Source organism: Salmo salar, chromosome ssa18 (assembly GCF_905237065.1).
Source record: "Salmo salar chromosome ssa18, Ssal_v3.1, whole genome shotgun sequence".
Taxonomy (NCBI): Eukaryota; Metazoa; Chordata; class Actinopteri; order Salmoniformes; family Salmonidae; genus Salmo; species Salmo salar.
Genome location: NC_059459.1, coordinates 12170790 through 12184928, shown reverse-complemented (window position 1 = coordinate 12184928; position 14139 = coordinate 12170790). Strand labels below are relative to the sequence as shown.

Sequence of the window (14139 nt, the reverse complement as noted above, 5' to 3'; positions counted from 1 at the left end):
TATACTTTTGTTTCAAAGCAGATTTGTTTAAGACTACCAAGAAACACTCTGTGTGACAATGATTTAGCCCACTGCAGTAAAAGGTTAACCAAAGTCAGAGCTGTCTCCCTCTCAGAGCTCCATAGTGCAGTTAGACACATCAAATACATCAGCCTTCTGGTAAATACATCGAGGTAACTTTCCACTGATTTCTTGGGCCTTGAATGATAGCCAGAAATGTTTCTAAGCCACTGAAGTAAAAGTGAAATAAATTCCCCCTTTTAAACAGCGACCATGAAATACCTGCTTTTTAAGACTCCTTCCTCGTGCTTGTTCCTTTTTGTAAGTAGGATAGCAACAGCATTCAAATAACTTTCATTTGCACATAAAAATGTTGCTTTTCTCTAAATGGCTCTGTTAATGTCTTTGCGGTTCACTCACTGGATGTGAGGAGGCTCAGTTGGAAAAAGCTTTGACTACCTTTGAGAGAAACTATGCATTTAAAAAATGTTTTTTTTTTGTCTGTGTAACTCGATTTTACCGTAATGCAATATCAGAGCATGAGGTTAGAAAAATGTAATGAGATGATCATTTAAATATTTTTACTTAAAGGTACAATATGCGGAAATGGCTCCGTCATTTCCTGGTTGCAAAAATTTAAATAGTTCGCCCCATTTCAATTTATGTGACAAAACAAGCAATTTATAGTGTAGAGAATCATTGTACCATCTCAACCGCTGTGAAATATATTTTCAATAACCCAAAATATTGTATTTTCAGCTGTTTGAAGCTGGTGTACAAAACAGAAAGTTAAAGACGCATAGAAATGGAATGGGAAGCGTAGAAATAGCACATATAGAACAGATCTACCTGTTCTTAGACTTGCTTTCAATGAGAAATACAGATTTGTAACTGACATTTCAGCTTTAATATAATAATAATATTTGACTGGAGTATCACCACATACTGTCTATGGATCTTGATGTGTGTGTTTGTGGAGGCATCAGTGTGTTCTGTTTTTGGTTGCTCCTTTGTTTCCCCACAACATAACTATCATGTATCTTTCCCTCTTCTCACCCAAGATCCTTCCCTTGAAATGTGGAGTGCAAAATGAAAAAAAAAAAGAAGCTTTTTTGCAATTCACATGAGACATTAATAGACTCTAGGGAGGCCCGCTGTAAACCCACTGAATTTCAAATGCTCCATTTACCGTAAGTCTGTAGCCATTTCCTGTGAGCGTTGATGAAGGCTTTGATGGCCTCGGCCTGCGGCCCCTGTCAGTGAGACAGACACACCCATGTCCCCCTTAGCCCCTCCCTCACCAACCACTCCCACCCAGCAGTCTGTCAACCTTCAGGTCAGGCTCATTTACATGTATGAATATTATGAACTAATGGCTGAATTCAATCAAACCTGTATTTGTAGAATTTAAAATACACAGTAGTACTTTTCACCATGGTCAAACAAAATTAGTTTTGGGTACTAAAAAAACCTATGACTATCAATCAAATCAATCATTTAAAAAAAGAAGATTGCAGTCTACGAGAAGTTTGTAAGCAAAGACACTGCAACAATCCTATGACTAGTCTGATTAAATTCCAGCTTTAGCCTCATCATTGTACACAGGGAAGGACCCACATTCAAATGTGGACCATGACCCAGCATTTCAGCATAGTGTGACATAGTATTGCATCCCTCCAGCACTACTCTTCCTTCACTAGGTTAAGAAAGAGACTTATTTCACGCCTCAGTGCTCTGAGTCCGACCTCTCCCACTTACTAATAATCCACAGTACATTAAAAAACGATTTTGTCTCGCCTGAAAATAAATGAGCTGTTCAGCTCATCCTCTTCACCTCTTTTGTCTCTCTCCGTCTCAATCCCCCTCTCTGTGTGGTTTATAGTATCTCTTCTATAGGTCTCAAGTCCCCCTTTCACATGTCCTCTTGCTACTCTCAGCCCTTACCCTTGCCCCCTGGACACACACAATGACAGAGGGACACACACACACACACACACACACACACACACACACACACACACACACACACACACACACACACACACACACACACACACACACACACACACACACACACACACACACACACACACACACACACACACACACAGGGTCCTCTCAGGGATTTAGAGAATTACCACATAAAGAAAGTGCAGTTGCTTGCATAAACGATGAGTTGAATGGGTTGTAAACGACGTGATGTAAATGTGTGTTAACGTTTGATTTCTCTCTCTCCCCCTCTCTCTTTATCTCTTCTGTCTCTCTCTCCTCTCTCTCTCCTCTCTCTCTGCTGTAGATCTGTCTGAGTCTGGTACGTCTTCTCCACTACCTGGCCCACTCTCCTCTAGGCTCTGTCACCCTGCTGGACTTCAGACCACGCCAGTTTGTCTTGGTGGCGGGCGAGCTCAAAGTCACCGACCTGGACGACGCCAGCACCGAGGAGGCCCCTTGCTCACCCTCCTCCACCTCAGACTGTGTCATGGAGTTTCCCGCCCGCAACTTCACCCTCCCCTGCAGCAGAGGCCGCTGCCTGGGCATCAACGAGAAGCGCAATCTCTACAACGCATATAGGTGAGGAGCAAACGTTTGGCCATTTGACAGAAGAATCAAGACCCCCGCCATTTTAGAGGATCATCCAAGTAGTTCAGCGAAGGCTGGTGGGGAAGGAGTAATCCGAGGATTGGTTGGGTTCATTGCGTTTCAGCCATGACAATGACTGCCTCTTTCGATTTAAGCGGCCACCAGCCTCCTCTGAATTAGTTACGTCGTCGTATGATGAGAGTCAGGGGCGCATAAAATAAAAATAATTATCTAGTCGGGTAAACACTCCAAACAGCCTACCTGACCGCTCGGAGGTGTCTGCATGGTCCTTAAGCACACCGGGGCCTCGTTTTGTATCACATTCCAATTATAAACCTGGGGGGGGGGACAAAAATGCCTTTTTCAGAATGTGGGGGTGGATTTGTTGGAGTCTAAGGAACCTTGGCTGTGGTGTTTGAAACTGCATTGATTTCCAGGTTCTTTTTCACCTACCTGCTGCCTCACAGTGCCCCGCCCTCTCTAAGACCCCTACTGGACAAGATAGTTAACTCCACAGGTGAGTGCCCACTGGGCACAGACGTCAGTTCAACTTACATTTTTTGTATATACACTTCATTGAGTTGTCAACTAACGTGAACTTTGAACCACGTCATTGGAGGGGGTGAAAGAAATACCCCAAATCCTGAAATTCCCATACATTGATGACTTTTTGCAAATCCAATCAGTTTTCCACATTGATTCAACGTGATCACACTTTTTGTTGTTGTTGAAATGATGTGGAAACAACCTTGATTCAACCCGTTTGTGCCTGGTGGGTGTTTGTTCTCTCTCTCTTTCTAGTTCTCACTAGTTCCTGTTTGGTTTAGGGATTAAGCCACTTTAGCTACCAGTATACCTAGTCTGCCTCAGTGCTCTCTACGTTATCTGCTTCAGCTGGATCCCCTTCTATCCACCCTGCCCTCTCTTTATCTCTCTCTCCCGTTCTCTTTGCTTCCCCCTCTCTCTACCCTTCCCTCTTCCATTCTCCCCTCCCTCCTCCTTATCTGGCTTATCCTCAGGTTAATGGTATGTCAGCCGGTTGTTTGAGATCTGTTTTTCTGGGACACAACAGGCCGTGAAGGCGCAGGCCGCGTGGGCGGGCGGTGTGTGTCTCTGTCTGCGTGCACGTGTGTGTGCATGCATCTGTGTGTTTGTGAGTGTGTGCGCGAACTGGGGAATGAGTCAGGTGATCCTATCTCTCCCAGTCAGCCTATCAGATAGACAGCTTCACGACCTCTGAGCAGCTTTTCCTTTAAGGCAGGGGTTCTCAAACATTTTGGGGCCAGAGACTGCTTTTGTGATAGCCAATTCATCAGGGACCACCTCATAATTAGAACAAAACTCGAGTGAGATTTTTCTTTTGTGCATAAAATGATTTTTACTAAGACTTTACTATGACTTTGGGAGTCCGTGGCCTGATGAACCAAGTCTCGAGCTACGGGAAGGAACAATTAAAAGGCACGCCTCTTGGCATCGGAGAGATCATTTTTCAGTTTTGAAGCAAATGTCCTGCAATTCTACACATTTTGTCATGGGGTAGAGAGATTTTTTTGTTGTTGCAGCTTGAAAGCTAATATGCTGCAATTCTACACATTTTGCCATAAGGCAGAGTGAAAACATTTCAGTTTTATTTAAACCTTAAATTACACTGCATTATGAAAAAAAACATTTTTTGGGAGGAATTCACAAAGTTTTGAGTGCATAATTGGTGTGGACACCAATATCCCTGTGAGCTTCCCAGGCCCATGTTGCCCAGGGTTAAGAACATACATTTTAGATTAATATGACATTATATTGTCTTGTATTACACCCTTTAAACCAATTCCAAAATTGGTTTAATCTGTTGTTGTTAGTAGTAATTTTCTTTTTTAAATATTTCTGATCTGGCTGCGGACCCCCTGCAGTACCTCCGCAGACCCCACTTTAAGAACCCCTGCTATAAGAATAGCCAACACAGGCACTGCCCCATGTCCCTTGACGTTCAAAGACTGAGCTGTGCCTGTTTTGTTTGTGCTATTGCACCCTAGTTTAAACCATTTTTTTGGTTCAATTGTATGCTTTAATGTCTGTATAACAATGAGCCCTAACCTTGTCTTGTGGAATTTTGTTTGAAGGTGTAGAGTTTAAACTGTGTTGCACTATCTGAATGTTTCTTCCTGCGTTGGTTTCAGGAGAGCTGATATGGGGGATAGATGAGACACTACTTCAGTTGGAGGAAGTGTTGCACCTGTACAGAAATGGATTTTACCTACAGAACAGCACACAGACGCACAGAGCAGGTACATATGCATGCAAACACAAATACATACATACAGTACACACACACACGTGCACGCATGCACATACACCCCCACCCCCACCCGCATACACACACACACACGCACACACACGCACAGGCACACACGCATACACACTGTCATACCACAGCAGATCCAGTACATCATTCCTCTGTTCCCATGCATTCCTGTGTAAGATAACAGTCTAATGTAATTAAACCCAGCAGTGAATCCTACACACACTGTGCTAGATATCAGCTCATACGGTAATATAGTTACATAACTGGCTGTCTCCCCTGGACTTTCTGTGTCCTGGACTACCCCTTTCAGTTGGCTATATGTCTGGGCTACTGGCTTTTATCTCCTCGACTGACACACTAATGCCTAAGTCTGGGGTTGGAACCGCCACATAACAGACTGGAGGGCCCATAAAGATGGCCATATATGGACTGCCCTTAGAGGGGCTGGTGTGTGTGTGTGTGTGTGTGTGTGTGTGTGTGTGTGTGTGTGTGTGTGTGTGTGTGTGTGTGTGTGTGTGTGTGTGTGTGTGTGTGTGTGTGTGTGTGTGTGTGTGTAGGTGAGTACACCTAGAGGCCCAGGGGGTGAAGTAAGGAGAGATAGAGGGGTCTGATCAGATATGCTCCGGACAAATGGAATGAGATTAAAAAGATTACACTTCATATAACGGGAGGGAACTCAGTGAGGGATGGGAGAGACTCACAGCTCTGCTAATCCCAGGGTGCATTTGGGGGGGGGTTAGACTCAGTGAGCTCTCCCTCTCTCCCGCTCAGTTCTCATTTACTGTATGTTCGAAAGCTTTCCTTCTCTATCCTTTCACCTTTCTCCATTCCTCTATCTGGAGGCGTCAGCTTTCACTTTCTAATGTTCACTTGGTGTCCCTTGCTCTTCTTCATTTACTTTCAAATGTTCTTTTTCTCTCCCTTCCTTCGTGTCGAATCGCCTCCCTCCATTGGCAGTGTAAAGCAGATTCAGACAGTTGTTGACTGACGAGTGCTCGCAGCCCAAGGGCCGAACACAACTGGGTCTGCTTAGCTATTCACAAAGAGACTGCTGCTCCAGTAGGCCTCTCACTCCCCAGTCCCCACCTTGAGCTCCTCTCTCACTGACACGGAACAAAAGTGCTGTGGTTTCTCTCACTCTGACTATAACTATTACACAGGAACACTGGTAGGGTCTTTCTCAGTGGCTACCCAGCTATCACATTTGGTTCCTTGGAAGTTGGGGGAACGTATGCTTTTGGTTTCACATTGGTTGTGAGGACAAAGCCATTAATTTACTGACCGATAAAACGGAATGTTTTTAAAACGTTCTGAGAACAGAAGTGACAATTTTGCCTTTTCTGGGAACGTTATTTTTAGGTTGCCAGGAGGTTCTGAGAATGTTTTACTCTGGTTCCTTGAACGTTTTCCTGTGAGGTTTTATTAACGCTCTGAAAACTTAATTCTAGGTTATTTGGAGGTTTTTTAATAACTTCCTTGAACTGATAGCTTATTCTGGGTTAACTTTTTTGAACTCACAGATAGGACACATAGAAATTAATTTCCTTAGGCATCATGCAAACACATTTTTATTTTTACATGACATCAGTGAGAGTCAAACCTATAATCTTCTGTTCTCTATCCATGTAATTAGTACACTGCGCCACCAGGATGGAGCTAGCATGCCATGATTTTACGCTGTTCATTTTAGTCTATTCAAACATACCCCATTTCAAATGAAACAAGCGCTCATTAAGATCAGGTGTGGCCGACACACTTGAACACCCCTAACAAGATGGAGAAAGTAAGTTTATTTTTTTAAATAACACGCATAGCACGTTTTCTGAAAGTTACTCATGTTTCCTTTTGGTTTTTATGGACATTTGTGTATTTTCTCAGAACATGAATTTAAATAGAACCATGAGGAAACCTGTAGGAAAACGTTATGCTGAAGTACTGACATTCCCACAGAAGAACGTTGCTTCTTAACGTTCTTGTAACAATTTGAGAGCATGACTTTGAATAGAACCATGAGGGAACCTGTAGGAAACGTTATGCTGAAGAACTGAAATTCCCACAGAGGAATGTTGTTTCTTAACATTCTCTGAACTATTTGAGAACATTCCCAATGCCAAACCAGTTGGAGAACATTCCTAGAACCTTTAGGAAAAGTTCTGTTAAAGTAATGAAATACAGAGAAACTGAGAATGTTCCAAAGCCAAGCAACTATCCTGCACCATTCCCAGAAAGTTGTGGGAAAGTTGTATGTAGGGCTGTTGCGGTGACCGTATCACTGCTACACCTGAAGGCAGTCAAATTCTACGTGACCGTTTAGTCACGGTAATTAGGCTTCTCCAAGCTCTGATGCTGCTGCTGGTCATTAGTAGCCTACCAAACTTGCTAACTGCCTGGCACTCAGCACTCTCTAATCACTTTGACATCAATGCAAATGTAATCGGAAATCTAATCAAACACTTCATGAGAGCCCATGAGCTCATGTTGCGCAACATTTCTATAGGTTATGCAATTGCGCAAGAAAACAGTTGATGGCCTCTATTAAAAATAGGAGGATTCCATCAGCTTTCTATACGCTAGGCCTACTATATTTATTTCTCAACTTTCCTAATATTAAGCACATTGCTTCTCTTTACAACAGGAGTATAGCCTACCTGGCTGGCATGAAAATAAACCATGGGAAAGCGTCCTCCGTTCGCTATTTAAGTGCAGAGATTACATGTATTTTTTTCCCCTGCCCCTGTTTCGAAACAGGTGCATGATAATGGTCCGTTCTAAATCTATTATTTAGTATATGTAAAGACAAGAATAGTCTGATGGATGACAATATTAGCCTATCACTTGTGAATGATATATTATCACTTGTGAATGATGTCCAGCGTAAGGCAAGAAACTATGCCTTTTTTTTGTGACTTTATTGGATCATAGCCGCACACCTCATGTAGCCTAGACCATAGGCCTATATGTTTTGATAAGGTTTGTACCACAACTAAAGTGGCCAAATAACTTCTTAAAATTAAGCACATTAATCTGCTTTACAAACGGTGTAGAGCTTAACTGGCATACATAAGCAGCGTGTGAGTTTCAAGTTTGGGGAAGATCATTTTCACCTTAAAAATGCACCTTTATAATAAAAACATTACATGCATAATCACATTTATAGTCACTTTTGATAATGGTGTTTTCACGCTTATAGCCTACTCCCTTGTGTTTGTGCTTATAATGTGAATAAATAGCCTAATAGTTTATCAACATTTTAAGCTAAACGTTCTGATCTGTTGCGTCAGCCTCATTGCTTGAAAAAGGTTTTTGATGCTAGTGGTTGTATTAATTTGGGATGTATTGCATCCCACAACTGTCCCAGAGTATGTTTGGAATATTTATTTCTCCCACAGAATAGGTCAACCTTTGTACTATGGGGGATAGTAGATTGACATAGGCTAGTGCTTTTGCTGTTCGTTAGGCCTAATCATCTTGTTGGCTGACGAAAAGTAAATGTGGACAGTTCTTCCAATATCTTCAATATGCACCTCGGAATTGGATAAGGATGCGCGCAGTTGCATTCCCGATGTGTCTATCTTCACTTGTAGCCTGTGAGAAAGACCTGTACACGTGATGGGGAGCCATGTGAGTGAGAGGTGCTTCGGGGCAACTCTCAGGGAGAAGGGCTGCAAAAGGCATGGATTTTTTTTGGGGTGCATTACGGCCACACAAAGGGGATGCCACCGGGAAATTCTCAAAATGTGAATGAGAGACTGATGAAGTGTGTACAGTTGGCGCAAAAAACTAAGCAGAGCTCATGCCTTTCAAGTGACTTTTTTCAAATCGTCATTAGAATGTCATCATGCAGCCTTACAATGTATTAAAAATCAAAACATATAGCCCAACGTTTGTAAAACAACTAAAGTTACATTAATAACTCTAAATTAAGCATATTGGAATACCTATTTATTTTTTAACCGCTCAACACAGAATAGCCACATGTGCGCACTCCCTCAAATTGTTTGGAGAAAATATCCTTTCTATTTTATTCAGCTTTGTTAAATTGTATTCTTCATACTATAAAATAATATTAAATAAAGCCACGGAATTCTAAGCAAATCTTGTCTACTAAATTAACTAGTGTAGCCCACAGCCATATGGCATAGCCAGATCAGGACCTAACATAAGGACAACTCACAGTATCTTATTCTGTTCTTCTGAAATATACTATATTTTCTTCATATCATGTTTCTTTAGATCTGTCTAAAATAAATAATGGATTTATTATGAAGGTGTAGGCTACATTACATGGATTTATTAGACTTTCTAAAATGTAGATGTTCGAAAGGTCTGCATCAGTGGCTTGAGGTGGAAGCCAGGAGGTGCTAAATGTGTATATGTTAATTAACGGTAAATTACCATGAGACTGACAGTTATTTGCTTGACAATCACCAGCTGATGAAATTTCGTGACCGCCACAGCCCTAGATGTATACAAACTAACCATAGGACAACCACACTCTCACCAAGCTCTAAGAAACATATGGTTCTCAGAACGTTATGTGTTAGCTGGGGAAGTGTTCGCCCATGCAGGGCTTCCCTGTGGAATGTGGCCTTGCATCATGTGATTTTTCTGCAATTACACACAGGGACATGCCTACTTCCTTGCACCCTCCTTCCCTTCATTCCTCTATCCCTCCCCTTCCCTCTCCCTGTCATGCCATTCCTGGAGCTTTTAAGTCCTGCATTTGCAGAAAGCGAGAGCTACGTTAAGCTTTAATTATGGACATAAAGTGAACGATAGTTGTAGTTATTGATTGTCTGCTGCCACGCATGCAGGGGGCCAGCTTGTGTGTGTGTGTGTGTGTGTGTGTGTGTGTGTGTGTGTGTGTGTGTGTGTGTGTGTGTGTGTGTGTGTGTGTGTGTGTGTGTGTGTGTGTGTGTGTGTGTGTGTGTGTGTGTGTGTGTGTGTGTGTGTGTGTGCGCGTATGTGTGTGTGTGTGTGTGTGTGTGTGTGTGTGTGTGTGTGTGTGTGTGTGTGTGTGTGTGTGTGTGTATGTGTGCGCGTATGTGTACCTCCACATAATAAATCGCGGACAGGTTGTCCGGAGAGACATACTGTCCCCCCCCCCCCTCCATTTAAAGGCCATCTTTCTTCCTCGACTTCAAACAGGCGTGTAAACCCTCCCTGTAAATCTCCAGGAGTACTCCTGGTCCAGCCAGGCATGACACTTAAAAAAAAAAGAAGAGTAGTAGAGAAACATAGTAGCTAACGGGAGAGAGAAAGTGAAAGAAAGAGAAAGCTGGACTCAATGATTCATGCTTCATAGGCTGGGAGGCTTTAAAGGAGCGGGGGGACTTGCTTTGAAGCTGCCCTTCTCATTAGGCCCATTGTCACAGTCCTGTGAAGCTTAGTTAAACCCACAGAAGATAGGAAAAGTGGATCCTGATTGTGTAGGGGAAGTACAGATGCTCAAACTGCTTCATGTACAGCATGAATGCTGTCTCAGTTAAAATCAAAACCTATAGGTTATTGAAATAGTGATTTATTTGCTGATACATGGAGCCATACTAACCAGTACACACATATATACATTAATTATCATACACATACAGTGCCTTCGGGAAAGTATTCAAACACCCTTGACCTTTTTCACATTTTGTTACGTTACAGCTTTATTCTAAAATGTATTAAATTGTTTTTTTCCCTCATCAATCTACACACAATACCCCAAAATGACAAAGCACACAGTTTTTTTTCTTCCTAATTTATTAAACAAAAAAACTGAAATTTCACATTTCCATAAGTATTCAGACCCTTCACTCAGTACTTTGTTCAAGCACCTTTGGCAGCGATTACAGCATGGATTCTTCTTGGGTATGACGCCACAAGCTTGGCACACCTGTATTTGGGTAGTTTCTCTCATTCTTCTCTGCAGATCCTCTCAAGCTCTGTTAGGTTGGATGAGGAGTTGATGCACAGATATTTTCAGGTCTCTACAGAGATGTTCGATCGGGTTCAACTTCGGGTCACACAAGGACATTCAGAGACTTGTCTCCTGCGTTGTCTTGGCTGTGTGTTTAGGGTCATTGTCCTGTAGGTAGGTGAACCATCGCCCCAGTCTGTCCTCAGCGCTCTGGAGCAGGTTTTCATCAAGGATCTCTCGATACTTTGCTCTGTTAATCTTTCCCTCGATCCTGACTAGTCTCTCAGTCCCTGCCGCTGAAAAACATCCCCACAGCATGATGCTGCCCCCACCATGCATCGCCGTAGGGATGGTGCCAAGTTTCCTCCAGACGTGATGCTTGGCATTCCGGCCAAAGAGATCCATCTTTGTTTCATCAGACCAGAGAATCTTGTTTCTCATGGTCTGAGAGTCTTTATGTGACCTTTGGCACACTCCACGCGGGCTGTCATGTGCCTTTTACTGAGGAGCGGCTTCCGTCTGGCCACTCTACCATAAAGGCCATAAAGGCCTGATTGGTGGAGTGCTACAGAGATGGCTGTCCTTCTGGAAGGTTCTCTAGAGTTCTTTCAGAGTGAGCCTCCCTGACCAAGGCCCTTCTCCCCGATTGCTCAGTTTGGCCGGGCGGCCAGCTCTAGGAAGAGTCTTGGTGGTTCCAAACTTCTTCCATTTAAGAATGATGGAGGCCACTGTGTTCTTGGGACCTTCAATGCTACAGAAATGTTTTGGTACACTTCCCCAGATCTGTGCCTCAACGCAATTCTGTCCCGGAGCTCTACGGACAATTACTTTGACCTCATGGGTTGGTTTTTGCTCTGACATGCACTGTCAACTGTGGGACCTTATATAGACAGGTGTGCCTTTCCAAATCGTGTCCAATCAATTGAATTTACCTCAGGTGGACTCCAATCAAGTTTTTATAAACATCTCAAGGATGATCAATGGAAACAGGATGCACCTGAGCTCAATTCTGAGTCTCATAGCAAAGGGTCTGAATATTTATGTAAATTTGGTATTTATGTTATTTCTTTTTAATACATTTGCAAAAATGTCTAAAAACCTGTTTTCGCTTTGTCATTATGTGGTATTGTGTGTAGATTGCTGAAAAAATATGAATATTTAATCAATTTTAGAATAAGGCTATAATGTAACAAAATGTGGAAAAAGTCAGGGGGTCTGAATACTTTCCCAAGGCACTGTACATGCATGCACAAGCATGTAAGCACACACATACAAGCACACACACGCGCACACATGCACTCACACACACATGCACGTGCACACACACGCACACACACACGGCTATCCTGCTGACTGGACTGTGTAGAGTGTGGTTTCTAGCCATTAGAACCACAGTGTAATCATAGCCATTTGGGATGAGACAGAGGAAAACCTCACTATTAGCATCCAAAGATCAGCATAACAATGGCCGGTAATCATAGTCAGTAATGTTTCTAACCACTAGAAAAAGTAGCACAGAACAATTGTGTTTTATTTTACTAAACTTCGTGAGAATGACAATTGCCACACATCAATCAAGCTACATATGTCGGATCTTAATTTGATCACCCTGTCGCAGGAGAACTTTCAGGGAATTTAAAACTTGTTGTGTATTTGAGGTTTAAAAAGGCTTCTGAAGTTTGTAATTTCCCCTTAGAAATTTCAGACTTGATTTTCCCTCACAAAAACATGTATCAACCCCTACAAAAATGTCCATTAATATAATCCACATAATAATTCACATTTACTGTTGCTGCAGGATTATTTTCAAACTAAGATCCTACATAAGACCCTAGCACACTAAAATCCAGAGCATGACTGTGTTGTTCTGTGCATATTCCAAGGCATCATATACATTGTTGAAGTCTTATCATTCAAACTACTTACTGATACTTGTATATGGTTAGTTGCATCTAAGTTGCAAAGACTGTTCCACAGGGAGCCATGCACTCAATATTATCTTTTCCATCTCAGATCCAGCTAACCATGTCTGGCCGGGCTTAATCAGTAATATATTCTGGTTATACAGTATGTCTATGTAGTTATTGTTCCACGCGAGAACACTCTGAGAAATAAGACTTGCTCTACTGAGCATAAAACCCAGGACACAAAACAGGCTATTCTAATAGAGAAAAATACTTTGAATTTGTACAACATACAGCTATTAACAGTTGGCTACCAGCAGTAGTTTGATATGGGCCTTGGCAAAGGAAAACTATTTAATTCTAGTGACTGTTCATTTGTTTCGTATTTTAGATTGATGTTTTTGCTTTTATTTATTGTTCTTCGACAAACTTACAGTTGAAGTCGGAAGTTTACCTACACGAAGGTTGGAGTCATTAAAACTCGTTTTTCAACCACTCCACAAATTTGTTGTTAACAAACTATAGTTTTGGCAAGTCGGTTAGGGCATCTACTTTGTGCATGACACAAGTAATTTTTCCAACAATTGTTTACAGACAGATTATTTCACTTATAAATCACTGTATCACAATTCCAGTGGGTCAGAAATTTACACACACTGGCCTTTAAAGAGCTTGGAAAATTCCAGAAAATTATGTCATGGCTTTAGAAGCTTCTGTTAGGCTAATTGACATAATTTGAGTCAATTGGAGATGTACCTGTGGATGTATTTCAAGACCTACCTTCAAACTCAGTGCCTCTTTGCTTGACATCATGGGAAAATCAAAAGAAATCAGCCAAGACCTAAAAAAAAATGTGTAGACCTCCACAAGTCTGGTTCATCCTTGGGAGCAATTTCCAAATGCCTGAAGGTACCACATTCATCTGTACAAACAATAGTACGCAAATATAAACACCATGGGACCACGCAGCCGTCATACCGCTCAGGAAGGAAACGTGTTCCGTCTCCTAGAGATGAACGTACTTTGGTGCAAAAAGTACAAATCAATCTCAGAACAACAGCAAAAGACCTTGTGAAGATGCTGGAGGAAACAGGTACAAAAGTATCTATATCCACAGTAAAACAAGTCCTATATCGAGATAACCTGAAAGGCCACTCAGCAAGGAAGAAGACACTGCTCCAAAACCGCCATAAAAACGGCAAACTACGGTTTGCAACTGCACATAGAGACAAAGATCTTACTTTTTGGAGAAATGTCCTCTGGTCTTTGGCCATAATGTCCATCATTATGTTTGGAGGAAAAAGGGGGAGGCTTGCAAGCCGAAGAACACCATCCCAACCGTGAAGCACGGGAGTGGCAGCATCATGTTGTGGGGGTGCTTTGCTGCAGGAGGGACTGGTGCACTTCACAAAATAGATGGCATCATGAGGGGGGGAAATTATGTGGCTATATTGAAG

General features: G+C 42.2%; 1 protein-coding gene across 1 annotated transcript in view; it reads left to right on the top strand.

Moving 5' to 3' along the window:
• The window catches only part of pkdcca (protein kinase domain containing, cytoplasmic a), a 34728-nt gene that overhangs the window by 16508 nt on the left and 4081 nt on the right, over positions 1–14139 (top strand). The window contains exons 3-5 of the mRNA XM_045700756.1: positions 2297–2571; positions 3018–3097; positions 4752–4859. Of these exons, the coding sequence (XP_045556712.1) occupies positions 2297–2571; positions 3018–3097; positions 4752–4859 (463 nt within the window). The remainder of the gene's footprint in view (positions 1–2296; positions 2572–3017; positions 3098–4751; positions 4860–14139) is intronic.